A 14326-nucleotide genomic window follows, 5' to 3' on the forward strand; every position below is an offset into this window, starting at 1 on the left:
CATAAAATGGAAATACTCAAGTAAAGTACAAGTACTTCAAAATTGTACTTAGGTACAGTACTTGGCTAAATGTACTTAGTTACATTCCAGCACTGACTATTTGGACCTCTAACTAGAGAAATATACTAACTTCAGAGATTAGGGTTTTACGAGAAAAGATAGGGTTGGATGTTCTCTGTTTTGTTTTAGAGTCAGGAGGAGGTGGAGGTGGAGGAGTAGAGAAGGAGCATGGAGACAGTACATGCATTGCGTGTACTTGACTTTGTTGACCATGTGAACCCTTCAATAAAAAAGTATACCAAGAAAAAGATATTAAAGAATATTATTATAAAAGAATATTACAAGCAGGGAGAAAACTCCAGCCCGCTCTCTGATTCATGGAAAATGCCATAGTCATACATCAGAGGACAAATGGAAGCAGAACAGGGTGATGGTAGGCAAAACACTCACCATTTGATGCAGTGAAATCAATGGCCACTGTGAAGTGAATCTGCGTCCTGAAACAGATGAATTGGGGAAATGATGCTGTTAACAAAAAAGAGAGGCAGGAAAACTCAGCGCTGCAGTTTAATGAGGCTCTCCCAGGTTTCACTGTACTCTGAGGTGTGAGAAAATGAAACCCAAAACAGTCTTGATAAAACACCCTTTATTGTCTGTGCAACATAGGATCAAATCAGGTTTTTAATATTCAATTTAATGAAACAGACAGAGCATACATTTTATTATGGTCAAACAGCATCCAAAGTACCATTTTGATCTTTAAATAACACGCAACACAGGATTTAATAGCACAGTGGAAAAGTGAAAACCACATCCCATAAAAACCCAAAAAAGCAGAGTAAAACGACACAACATCGCACTGAGGAAAGATGTGGCTATTAACAAGGCACAAGAGCAGTAAAAAGAAAATAATCCTAATTCCTCACTAATGTGTTGGCTTATTACCTTATTTACCTTGTTTTTTCAAGATATAAGAACATTTACACAATCCTGTATACTGTGCACCTGATCGTCCATTATAGTCACCATCATAATCTTTATCATCATTGTAGTCACCATTATTGTCGTTCCACTTGGTCACTATTATATGATCAATGGAAAATTTGAGGTCTCCCATTCACTGCATCAATTTGAAAAAGCAGACTCACAAAATGTCCAAAAGCTACAGTTTTTTTTATTCATGAGCCCATAATGATAGCCAAAAACTTGGAAAGAAACTAAACACGGCCTAACTAGTCTCTGCTGGATTTGACCGTTCCCCCAGAGACAAACAAAGTGCGAGGAGTCTGGAGTTTAGATCAAAGTGTGTGCTCTTTTGTTGTGATTAACACTGATTGCCTTTCCTGACTTCACCTCCATTCAGAAATTCCCACAAGCACAGTATCAGAGATAATGGCGGCTTCCTCCTGGGACACTCTGACCCGAGCTCATTAATCAGCATTGAGCTGGACCGCTCAGCTGACGAAAGGGAACTGTTACAATGGCATGCTGCCTCAATTTGAAAGTCTCTGCTGATTTCTGTGGTTAGTTTTGAATGTTTGGCTAGAAAAGCAAGGTGGTGGGTTAGAGTTAAGGCAGCGTGCAGGACAGTAGAAATGGTCACACAGGAACTGTCAGTCAAACTGCCGATTAGGTCATCATAGCATTACCTGGAAGTTAATCCAGGCAGTAGCTGCTAAGCTCTGCAGCAAGTGGAAATACCTACAACATGACCCATCCTTTTTTTCTGAATGTTTATAGGGACACAGCGGATAATCAATTATTCCTCAAGTTAAAATACAAACCCGATTCCAAAAAAGTTGGGACACTGTACAAATTGTGAATAAAAACAGAATGCAATGATGTGGAAGTTTCAAATTTCAATATTTTATTCAGAATACAACATAGATGACACATCAAATGTTTAAACTGAGAAAATGTATCATTTTAAGGGAAAAATAAGTTGATTTTAAATTTCATGGCATCAACACATCTCAAAAAAGTTGGGACAAGGCCATGTTTACCACTGTGTGGCATCCCCTCTTCTTTTTATAACAGTCTGCAAACGTCTGGGGACTGAGGAGACAAGTTGCTCAAGTTTAGGAATAGGAATGTTGTCTCATTCTTGTCTAATACAGGCTTCTAGTTGCTCAACTGTCTTAGGTCTTCTTTGTCGCATCTTCCTCTTTATGATGTGCCAAATGTTTTCTAAGGGTGAAAGATCTGGACTGCAGGCTGGCCATTTAAGTACCCGGATCCTTCTTCTACGCAGCCATGATGTTGTAATTGATGCAGTATGTGGCCTGGCATTGTCATGTTGGAAAATGCAAGGTCTTCCCTGAAAGAGACGACGTCTGGATGGGAGCATCTGTTGTTCTAGAACTTGGATATACCTTTCAGCATTGATGGTGCCTTTCCAGATGTGTAAGCTGCCCATTCCACACGCACTCATGCAACCCCATACCATCAGAGATGCAGGCTTCTGAACTGAGCGCTGCTAACAACTTGGGTTGTCCTTGTCCTCTTTAGTCCGGATGACATGGCGTCCCAGTTTTTCAAAAAGAACTTCAAATTTTGATTTGTTTGACCATAGAACAGTTTTCCACTTTGCCACAGTCCATTTTAAATGAGCCTTGGCCCAGAGAAAACGCCTGCGCTTCTGGATCATGTTTAGATATGGCTTCTTTTTTGACCTATAGAGTTTTAGCCGGCAACGGCGAATGGCACGGTGGATTGTGTTCACCAACAATGTTTTCTGGAAGTATTCCTGAGCCCATGTTGTGATTTCCATTACAGTAGCATTCCTGTATGTGATGCAGTGCCGTCTAAGGACCCAAAGATCACGGGCATCCAGTATGGTTTTCCAGCCTTGACCCTTACGCACAGAGATTGTTCCAGATTCTCTGAATCTTTGGATGATATTATGCACTGTAGATGATGATAACTTCAAACTCTTTGCAATTTTTCTCTGAGAGACTCCTTTCTGATATTGCTCCACTATTTTTCGCCGCAGCATTAGGGGAATTGGTGATCCTCTGCCCATCTTGACTTCTGAGAGACACTGCCACTCTGAGAGGCTCTTTTTATACCCAATCATGTTGCCATTTGACCTAATAAGTTGCAAATTGGTCCTCCAGCTGTTCCTTATATGTACATTTAACTTTTCCGGCCTCTTATTGCTACCTGTCCCAACTTTTTTGGAATGTGTAGCTCTCATGAAATCCAAAATGAGCCAATATTTGGCATGACATTTCAAAATGTCTCACTTTCAACATTTGATACGTTATCCATATTCTATTGTGAATAAAATATAAGTTTATGAGATTTGTAAATTATTGCATTCCTTTTTTATTCACAATTTGTACAGTGTCCCAACTTTTTTGAATCGGGTTTCGGGAGGTGTTCTGGGCATGTCCCACCGGGAGGCGGCCCCAGGGAAGACCCAGGACACGCTGGAGGGACTATGTCTCTCGGCTGGCCTGGGAACGCCTCGGGATCCCCCCGGAGGAGCTGGAGGAAGTGTCTGGGGCGAAGGAAGTCTGGGAGTCCCTGCTTAGACTGCTGCCCCCGCGACCCGGCCCCGGATAAGCGGAAGAAGATGGATGGATGGATGGTTTGTACTAAAAACATTTTTTGGTTCCAGCTTCTCAAATGTGGGAATTTGATGCTGTTCTCTGTTTTACATCATAAATTGAATATCTTTGGGTTTTGGACTGATGGCCGGACAAAAACAATCAACTTGGGCTCTGTGAAATAAAGATGGGCATTTGTCACAAGTTCCTCACATTTTATAGACTTATCAAACATATATTATGGTCATGTAGACTTTTATAGGTAAATTTAGTATTGGAAAATTCAAGTTATGTCTAGTGATTTCTCTGATGTTATCAAAACTTCAACTATCATTTTTCGCCCATTATTCTAGGAATTACATCCATATTGGCAATGCCACACCTCAATATTTACATCCATTGCCAGCATTCAGTGCCATTGGAGGAAGTAGTGTGCTCTTTATGTAGTGGGTGTAAATGTTGGGGTGGTGGATGTCCATAACCACGATCTTTTCCCACCCTAAAACTGAAATAAAACCAAGTGTTTTAGTTGTCTAACCATATAGCCTCATGGTAGTTCAGGCATTTTATAATCACATGTTCCATACACCCTCCAGTCATGTATGTCCATGACCTCTCTCTCACAAAAGGCGGTCCACATGAACATTTGGCGCTCATTCACTCTGCATACGGAGGTTTGTATTCTCGCGGCTACAGCACCACTACCCTACTATCCTTCAATCCCAGTCTGCACAGTTTTCCATGAGGATTCACTGGATGAACAGGTTCAGAAATCAGAGCATTCTCAGTGGTGCCCCTTTCTATTAGAGAAAAGTATTGTGAAACAAACAGGCCAACAGACCATGGACATACATGGTCCTCTGGGGATCAATATTTGCTGCTGTCGGTCTGTGGCTTACTGCAGAAAGAGTTACATCTCCCATCACACATATGTCTTTGTTCAGTTTACTGGCTTGCAGTACTTGTTTTTTTTTTATTTCACTTGTGACGCACAGTGAGGATTTGTTTAAGAGCTGAGCTCACAAATTATTTTGAGACTAAAAAAATCAATACGGATTGATGTTGACTGATGCTTTTATCTCTGTAATCCTCCTGTCTATAGTCCTTGAGAGTAGGTAATTTTTCATTCATCTTTCATTTTTTGGACTCTTCTCTGAGTGATGTATTGGTTTGTGGACAAATTAATGTACCATCACCATTTCCTTACATTTGATCAGGAGTTCATGAATCTGACACCAGTCTTTAAATGACCTCTTACAACCTGATTCAGTACAAATCCTTCAGAACAAGCAGTCCAATAATTCCCTATGGTCTTCACTCGGTCCTTTCAAATCATCACTAACTCACTCAGCACCTCCTCTTCTCACAGTTTTTTATTCTCAGCTAAAATGACAGCTCCTTTGCCAGTTTGTGTATCACCTTGAATTACTGCAATAGTTTAAAACAGGTACAAATGAAGACAATTTACAGTATGTCTTTTTTTTCTCTTCATTATAAAAGTACTATTTTTATATTTATATATATATTTATATATATAAAAACTTTGTCCTTCACCCTCCGCGGGTGGTCTCATCCTTCGAGCTCGGGTCCTCTACCAGAGGCCTGGGAGCTTGAGGGTTCTGCGCAGTATCTTTGCTGTTCCCAGTACTGCACTCTTCTGGACCGAGATGTCTGGTGTTCTTCCAGGGATCTGCTGTAGCCACTCCTCCAGTTTGGGGGTCACTGCCCCGAGTGCTCCGATGACCACGGGTACCACTGTTGCCTTCACCTTCCAGGCCTTCTCCAGCTCTTCTCTGAGCACTTGGTACTTCTCTAATTTCTCATGTTCCTTTTTCCTGATGTTGCCATCACTTGGTATCGCCACGTCAACCACAACGGCTTTCCTCTGCTGTTTGTCAACCACCACGATGTCAGGCTGGTTCGCCATTACCATTCTGTCAGTCTGGATCTGGAAGTCCCACAGGATCTTGGCTCAGTCATTCTCTACCACCTTTGGAGGTGTTTCCCACTTTGACCTCGGGGTTTCCAGTCCATACTCAGTGCAGATGTTCCTGTACACTATGCCCGCTACTTGGTTATGGCGCTCCATGTATGCTTTTCCTGCCAGCATCTTACACCCTGCAGTTATGTGCTGGATTGTCTCAGGGGCCTCTTTGCACAGCCTACACCTTGGGTCTTGTCTGGTGTGGTAGATCTGGGCCTCTATTGCTCTGGTGCTCAGGGCCTGCTCCTGTGCAGCCATGATGAGTGCCTCTGTGCTGTCCTTCAATCCAGCCCGCTCTAGCCATTTACTACAACGAGCACTGTGCTTTATCTTTGACTGATGTTCAATTCTAGCATCTTTTTAGGAGAATATTAACTGTGGGCCTAAATTAAAATACAGATTAAATGATTTTATTTAACTCACAAAACTAAAACAGTGTGTAGAGAAGCTGAAAGTACTTCTTTCAGCCCTGTGTAATGTCTGCAGGTCGACAGCCCCAACAACCACCACCAATTAGATAGGGCAGTCTGTATGTAGCTTGAGAGGCGAAACACAGGGCAAGAAATAATCACACAGTCAGTGCTGCTTGTTAAGCTTAGTTGCTGTGAGTTCATGGTAACAGCTGAAGGCGACTCAGATGAAAATATCAATATCAACATTTTTAGCAATTCAGATCTTCTCTCATCTGGACTATTGTGACTGGACAGTAAGAGAATAATGTTCACAGTTAGAAATGCCCAGTCGAAAATACGCCTCTTGGCTATTTAGTATGTGGCAGTAAAAGTAGCCGTAAAACCAAGTAAACAAACAAAAAAGGTCAGGGAGGTCTAGAGTGGCAAGACGCCGATTGCAGAATGACATTCTCTAGTTTCAGCAACTCCCCAGACTAAAGTGAACACAACTGTGTCATACATAAATTCAAAGTGAAGTGTTCTGCCTCTGCTTCCCAAACATGGACAGGACCAACGGTGGCCCAATGTCAGAATGAAACACCAAAGCAGCACAAAACCTAGCAGTCCAGCACACAGTAATTGAAATCTTTTAACATCAATACCATCTTTTTCCTGTATTTGTGCAAGGTGAGCCGATAACAAACCACTGTGCATGCAGTAAAATATAACCTGGCAGAAGAATGAATGGAGAATGGAGAAATATCTCCCTATTTTCAAGAATCTTGAATATAAAAGGGCAGTAAAAGACAAAGAAATGTACTGCAAGAATGCCATTCTGCAGTCTGACCAGTAAGCAAACCGAAATTAAATGGGGAAAAAAACAGTATCAATTTCTCCCATTTCAGGACAACAGGATATTTTGGGATGAAACTATTAAACCTTAATAAGAAGTCCACACAATAGAGGCTCCACAGAAGCCATCACATGGCCGATCTCACTGCAGATTTAATTTAAAAAGAAACATTTCAACATGTGATGAAAAGAATATAAATCTTTCATTAGTCTCTCAGAATCAGAGCAGTATGTGGCTTTTGGACTTTAATTAGCTCTATTTGACTTTATCTCTGCTCCAATTGAACGTTAATGAAAATCTATGAAAAACCAATTTACTGGGAAACCAGTCAAGATGTGATGGTGTGCCTGGAAAAGAAATTGATTTTTTACCCTCTGCTTCAAAATATCATCTAAAATGCATAATGTTAGTTAAGCAAACACGTATGAAAGAAAAGGAGTCAATAGCAGAAATCTAAAATATCAAATTTGGGTCTTCGATCAGATTTATACAGCCTGATGCAGGTTTCTGCTCATATTTCTCATCAACTCTCTGAATGGCAGGGTTGGCAGGCATTCAGGTTCAGCTTCTTTTTTTCCCCAGTTGCTTTTTATACATTTGCATGAGTTGACGAAAAGTCATCTCTTTCACCCAGCTACAGCAGTACAGATGCCAAATAAAAACTAAGCGATGCATTGGACAAACACTGACTGTGCTCTGTGCCAGAACCCATAAATTGCAAATTTTGGTCTTGCAGATGTGAATGCATAAAATTTAAACATAAGTAGAATTAAATCTGAATTGGATTCAAAATGTTTTGCAACTTGTGTTTAACCAGAAACATCTGTGAATGGGTAGAAACTTTCCTGTTGCACATCAGTTTCCAATTTAAGTAAGATGATGCTTCAAAGATGTCAGTGTGAGATTAGGACATAACAAAAGGATTCACTACAGTAAAAAAAAAATGTGTTTTTGTATTAGTTATTTGTTGTAAATATTTGTAATCGTTTGCTCAGATAGCTAACATCTTATTTTTCTATCTTGGTGATGATGTGAGCTGCTTGTTTCCTCGAATGCTATCTAGCTAATTAAAACAGTATACATCTTATAATTAGATGAAACATACATTTAATCTTCATTGGCCCATTCTCAGCACCCATTGCATGTTTGACCATCCCAGTGGGGCAAATCCTTTAGTTTCTAATGAAGTTTTGAGTTTTTCTCATCCTCAGTTGAAGGGTTAAGATTATGGGGGTGTGGTTTATTTTGATAATGTGGGTGTTGTAAAGCCCTTTGAGACAGTAACAGTTATTGAGGGTTGCACAAATAAATGACCTAACTTGATGAATGTTCAGTGGAGAATAGGCTCTAACTATAAAGATTGATAAGACTTCAAAGTTGCCTAAAGGTGTTCGAGTTTAATTGACCAAAACAGCAGCTACTTTACACTGTAAGTCTGGTGTTTCATTTTCCATGGACACAGTTAATCACACCCATCATGGATAAGCAGCATGCTCATTGTTTCATCCCTCCCCTGCCAGCAGTAGTAATCTTGTTTATTTGCTACATCAGTCTGTCATGCAATCTGCTCCAAGCAGAGAATCTGTTAAATGCAATATATTTTATATTGCTTTTCTTACTTGATAAATCAGGTTATTTATGATTGTGGACCTTTGACGTTGTGAAATTACATCCTTGAATAGATCATGGAGATCTACTGGGTAACAGCAGTGCACATATAACATCTAAAATATACATATAATGGTCCAGAGATGGCCAAAAAAAAATTTTTAGAGAGGTGTTAATTCAACTGTATGGTTATTTAGGAGGATGTAGTTTGTGGTGTTGTTGAATTATGTTGCATTATACTGAGAGGTGTTTCTAATTTCTAATTATGTTCAACCTATTTATATCAATGAGGGTAGACTACAAAATAGAGGCACCGATCAGTATAACGCAATGTAATTCAACAGCACCAAAAATTACAGCCTCCAAAATTACCATAAAGTTGAATCAACACCTCTTTAAATGGGTCAAAAAACAACTGAACATTATAACTTTCATAAAGGTAGGATTTATTTCATGGCTGTTGCATTAGTTTTACATAGCTGTACCTAATAAACTGACAACTGAGTGTAAATCTAACTAACGTGCAAAAAATGTAGGGAAAAAAAGTCTAGTATGCTGAGATTGAAAGGAATTACAATGAAAATCATAGAGGACAAATTATCAGTTGAGTCTGAATCCACAAAGATTCAAAGATTGTGGTTCTCTATACTGTATTCTATACTTATTTTTACACATTTACTACTCTTAGCGCTTTCTTTACTTAACCATATGTACTGTATGTGTAACTCGGACACGTATATTCTTTTGTAGACTTATATGGATGGATGGTTTAAATGTAACCATCCACATGTTTTTCTGCTTTGTGATTTTTTCTATTCTGTATTTGCTGGTTCCTAGAATGTGGACATACAGTAATAATGTTTGGTCTTTCCTGGCTATGAATGACCTCTCAATGGACTCTACTTCTATGTTCTTGTTGACTGACCTGTGAGCTCATTGCTTTGAATCAACTGCCATATTCTGTATATATGTCAGTCAGATGGCTTTAATCCGGAAGAAGTCAATAAGTGCCGCAATGTCGATTCAGCGATGTCTTCCAACATCACCAAATATCTTCATATTGTTTTTCACAGTCAGGCTAGAATACCAGGGATAACGGAAACAAAGTCATAGGAAAAAGCATCAAAGAAAAAAAGTACACACCACAGTTCAGAAGTACGGCTGAAAGTACGTGATTTAATGTGTCGTCGGTCACAACATTGCCATTTCTCTTAACAGCCACTAGTAGACATATAGGCTAACTATGAGAAAGTTAAAGAAGGTAGGAATTAATGATTAAAAAAATAGATAGGACTAAGTAATATTGACCCATTCTCCCATAACTGTCATGTTTCTGATGGTATCTTTCAGACAATTCTTATCTCTGCAGCTCCTTATGAGAATTTTAATACACAAGGACTTCCATTGTTGGGAGCACATCTTAAAGAAAACATTAGGGAGACAATGACAACAGAGAGTCACAGCAAGTCTTTCATGATGATTTAAAAAGACCTCAAGAGAAAATATCAGAACAGAGATGCTGGAGCAAGTTTCTTACAGGGATTTCATATTTTATTTAAATAGCCAAGATCACAAAGTGTTTTTAGAGTAATAGCCTTTGTCGTCAGCCCCTTTCCCAAGCTTGACACTGAAACCACACAAAAGAACTGATGAGCTTTTAACATCTCTAAATGTCTGTAACAAAAAGATGAAGTAGCACTCTACATAATGCTTGACTCCCCCGTGCTGGGTCATATTAATTAATAGTGTAATCTTTCTCTCATTTCTGTCTGAAACAGTTTTATGTGAAGATTACCACTTTTCATTTAATGTGATGGATAAAAAGCAGTTTCAAGCTTCAAATTGATGGCTTTTTTAGGAGTTCAATTCCAATCTGATTTTAGAGTACTGAGATTAAGTAACAAATGACTGTCCTTTAACAACGATTTAGGTGAGTGCAACCTTTGCAACCCTGTCCCCTAGAAATTACGTTTGTATATTACTAAATTCATAATTACATTGTGGTGACAACGTAATCACTGCCTGCATTATGTTCAAAGACAGCGTTTCTTTTAGTGAATGAAACACTACATTCATGTACCATGCTGGAGCCGCAAGGGGGTGGTTGGGAAGGATGGCAGGCGTACAAAGTGCAGCATTGAACACCAGAATCAAGGGTTTGTGTTCAACTCCTGTGGTCAGGTTTTGGCAACAAAAGCACTTTGGTTAGGGAAAGATCGTGATTTTAGTGAAATGTCAATAACAGCCATAAAAAAGCTGAATAATGCTGTAGTTAGTAAGAGTGGATAGTGTATTGAAAGATTGCCTATTTTGGCTGAAAACAAATCAAATATGTTGTCATTGAACATTTTACTGATACGTTCAGTATCGTACATATTTTTGCAACTTGCCAGGTACGTTAATTATCAACATGTATAGAAAACGTAATTAGGGCAGCATTACGTTTCCCTCAAAACGTATTTGCTGTTGCAAATCAGTTGTATATAAACATGATTTCTAGGAGACAGGGCTGAGCTCTGAGTGCTGGATTTGGTGTATTACCTGCTATGTGTAAAGCCATCTGCCAGAAATTTGGGCAGGATTTTGATGACGACATCTTTGATCAACAGGTTAGTGGTGGTGTCTTTCTCTCTATATTTGGGAAACATGATTTTGTCATGTGAGGCATTCTATGCTACTCTTTATGTTGTGATATTTCTTTGGATTTTCTCGTCATGAAATTTGATTTTCTGTAGATATTTATCTGCTCCGAAAAATCGAAAATGGTACAATGCAGTCTTAAAATATTTGCAGACAATTTAGACCTCTTGTTTATCTTATTTTAAAGGTCTCATTTGGGACAGACTTATTACAGACATTTATTATTCCACTAAATCTCTAATATCCCACACATTTGGGAATAGTGTGTTATCTCTCACTTCTGTCTTTGAGCCTCCGTCCTTCCAAATGTCATGCAGAAAAATGTCTGCACCCAACTAAAGCAAGAACAGTAGCTGGGATGCTATGAGTACATGCCCCAGTATCAGCAAATCCCAGTGCTCATATTTAGGTTACAGAGAACTTCGATAAGTGTTTATCTGGGTTTTTATGAATATGAACTGATGTTAAAATGCACCAACAAAAAAACAAGAAACCCCAGTAACTGAAATATGTATCTAAATGCAGTACATTTGAATGATTTGGACCTACAGTGTATTAGTACTTGTTGTTTGCCTAATGTTCTTTTCCCTCTATTTTCCTACAGTATCTGAAGGACAAATTCAATCAGAGGCAAACAGGCAATAAAGGTAAGGATGAAAAACACTTTGAGGGTGTGTATGTGTGGATACGGTATGTTTGTCCATTTGTGTGAGCTGGAGAGAGACCAACAGGACAGAACTGGGACATTCAGCCACCAGTAGCAAAGCAGCAGAAAACTAAAACCAGGGCAGACACTGATCCATTGAGAAACATTTCCATATGTGACAGGTTGCCCGCCCTTAATTAAGCTCTCAGATCTTCTTCATATTTTATCATAGTCATTCATATTCATTCTTACTGTAGTTGTGGATGTGGACAAGTTCATCTACTTTGGGGGCACACTTTACTCACATCCAGGCCACTCAGTAACCGCAGTCAATAGCCGTGAAGAAAACGTGGACGGGTGCTTGTACTGTTATGAGCAGAGTCGGGGGAGCCGAAGTAATGCATTTAAATCTACTGCATTAAATCTCACAGCACTCATTTTCTACCTTTTTTCCATATATTAGTTACAGCGATGACTTGTTTACAATGCCCACAACACTCACTAATGTATTGCAGTAGCAGGTTTTAGCAAACTAGTTAACTCCCACTATTGACAGATAATGTAATATTGTATCTATGTAAAGTGAAGTTTTTGGTCAACCACAATGGCTTCTTAAAAGATAGCAACAGAAGACATAATGGATTAGGAGCTAAAATAAGTGGCAATATGTTTTTCCACTGGACTGTTCTTACTGAATTCTGTTGCAAACTACAGTGTGCTTGTGTGTGTGTGACAACAGGGGGGCTTGAAACTTCTTTAAAGATAAACAGTAAGTGCCAACAGGGACAAGTGGGCTGTTGGCTACAAAGTATAGCTATCGCATACAGTAGCGTAGCATTGTAGCTTTTAGTAGAAGGATGTTGTATGGAGTTTATGCTAACAGTGAGATGAAAACACCCATCATCACACTGGGATAGTCTAATACCACATTCACGTCATGTGGAATAGATGGTAGAGAGGGGAAAGATTCTCATGTTACCGACTTGCAAGCGTTCAAGTCATCAAGATGGTTGTATGATTACAGACTTGGTCATGTGAGGATTAAAATACTGTGCATTGACAATATAAGACCATATCCATAAAATTTGGGTTTAATTACATTTAATGTCGGTCTTTGGCTGATGTGAGCCATCCATGTTTGTGTGGTTTTCAGGCACCTCTGTATTAAGAGTCATGTGGAATATATCAGAGCTTTCAGAAAAATCTGAAAGTTTCCCAGTCTTAATTACGACTTGTATGTTGACATTAACGCTATTTACAAGTCGGACACTGCTAATTACAATAATTCCAATATGACATGAACATGGCATAAAGGATCACCCTGGAGAAACTTACATGCTGTGTATACTGGAAAATGTGGCCACTTCTTTGTCTGTAAATTTGAATGGTGCTGGGAGTTTTGTAGTTTTAATGGACTACACATAGACCACAAGCACATAATGGACATAAGCATAACCAGTAGCTATATTTTTTCCTTTACAGTAAGCCAGAAGTTGTGTAGCCTGTGACTAACTTTTTATTAGCTTTTCATACCATTCAAATAGAATGTCACAGCTGTGTGTTTAGAAAGCTGACATATGAATGCTAAACACGATAAAAGTAATTAAAGATGCCCTCCAGGCATGTTTTAAGACACATAATACTAATGTCTGATATGGTTTTTCCCCAAAAAGTTAAATTACCTGGTTAAATAAAAAAATCTTAAAACATGACATGTACTCCTTCTCCTTCATTGAAAAATCCAAATTAATGAAAATGTAAATATTCTTCATTTTACTAGTTCAGTTGCCATTCTCAGTATGTGTGCAATGGAGGTTTCCACATCACACTTCTGTAAGTTACATACTGGACGACGATTGATTTCCAAAGTAGTTGTGATGTCACAAAGTCATGCTTGTACATACACGCCTTGAACGTTCCTCCTTGAGAAATGTGAAAACAGCCTTCTAGTGTTAAAATCTGCACTTACATCATTCTGCACTGTTAAAGTCAAACGTCCAAGTGAACAATAAGCAAGACACATTTTTAAATGGAGGGAGACTTAATTAGATGTTGTCAGCCTCTCTGTGTTACTGCCCTAAGGAGCCTGGCACAAAGGTAATATCTAAATATACTGTTTATTCAAATAAATATTAACAACATACAATAACTGTCAGACAAACATTGGACTCACCCTCCTTTGATGTAATCCAGGAAGGTGTGCTCTGACTCCACATTGAATGATAACAAGGACACCTGAGAAAAAAAAAGGTCCAAACAGATTATCTCATGCTTGGTAATTAAGGAAAGCAAAATCTACCAATCTACACATTAACACTGCCCTCTGAGCTAACCACCCACAAAATGACTTATCCACGCAGAATGATTTTGATGCCTGGGCAGCATATTAGCATTACAATCACAAAGAGAACATCAGTGTGGCTGTGCTCTGATGGATGATTCATGTGATGGATAACTAGCCACAGATTTTAATTACGGAGTCACCGCATACAGCAAGAGCAGCCAAAGTACTCAGGCAGTAACAAAGCTGTGGCTTATTTCTAAGTATCCATCACTACTCTTCACTAATACGACACAGACAAGAGTCCCTTTATGCATTACTATGGACTTGGTTATTCACCCCGTTTGAGGTCACAAGAATGTTCTCCCATC

General features: G+C 39.1%; 1 protein-coding gene across 3 annotated transcripts in view; it reads right to left on the minus strand.

Moving 5' to 3' along the window:
- cpne5a (copine Va) overlaps positions 1-14326 on the minus strand; it is an 83273-nt gene that overhangs the window by 14090 nt on the left and 54857 nt on the right. For all 3 annotated transcript variants that reach the window (XM_044212311.1, XM_044212310.1, XM_044212309.1), the window contains 2 exons: positions 13848-13909; positions 451-497 (listed from right to left, as the gene is read on the minus strand). In XM_044212311.1, the coding sequence (XP_044068246.1) occupies positions 451-497; positions 13848-13909 (109 nt within the window). The remainder of the gene's footprint in view (positions 1-450; positions 498-13847; positions 13910-14326) is intronic.

Source organism: Siniperca chuatsi, linkage group LG10 (assembly GCF_020085105.1).
Source record: "Siniperca chuatsi isolate FFG_IHB_CAS linkage group LG10, ASM2008510v1, whole genome shotgun sequence".
NCBI lineage: Eukaryota > Metazoa > Chordata > Actinopteri > Centrarchiformes > Sinipercidae > Siniperca > Siniperca chuatsi.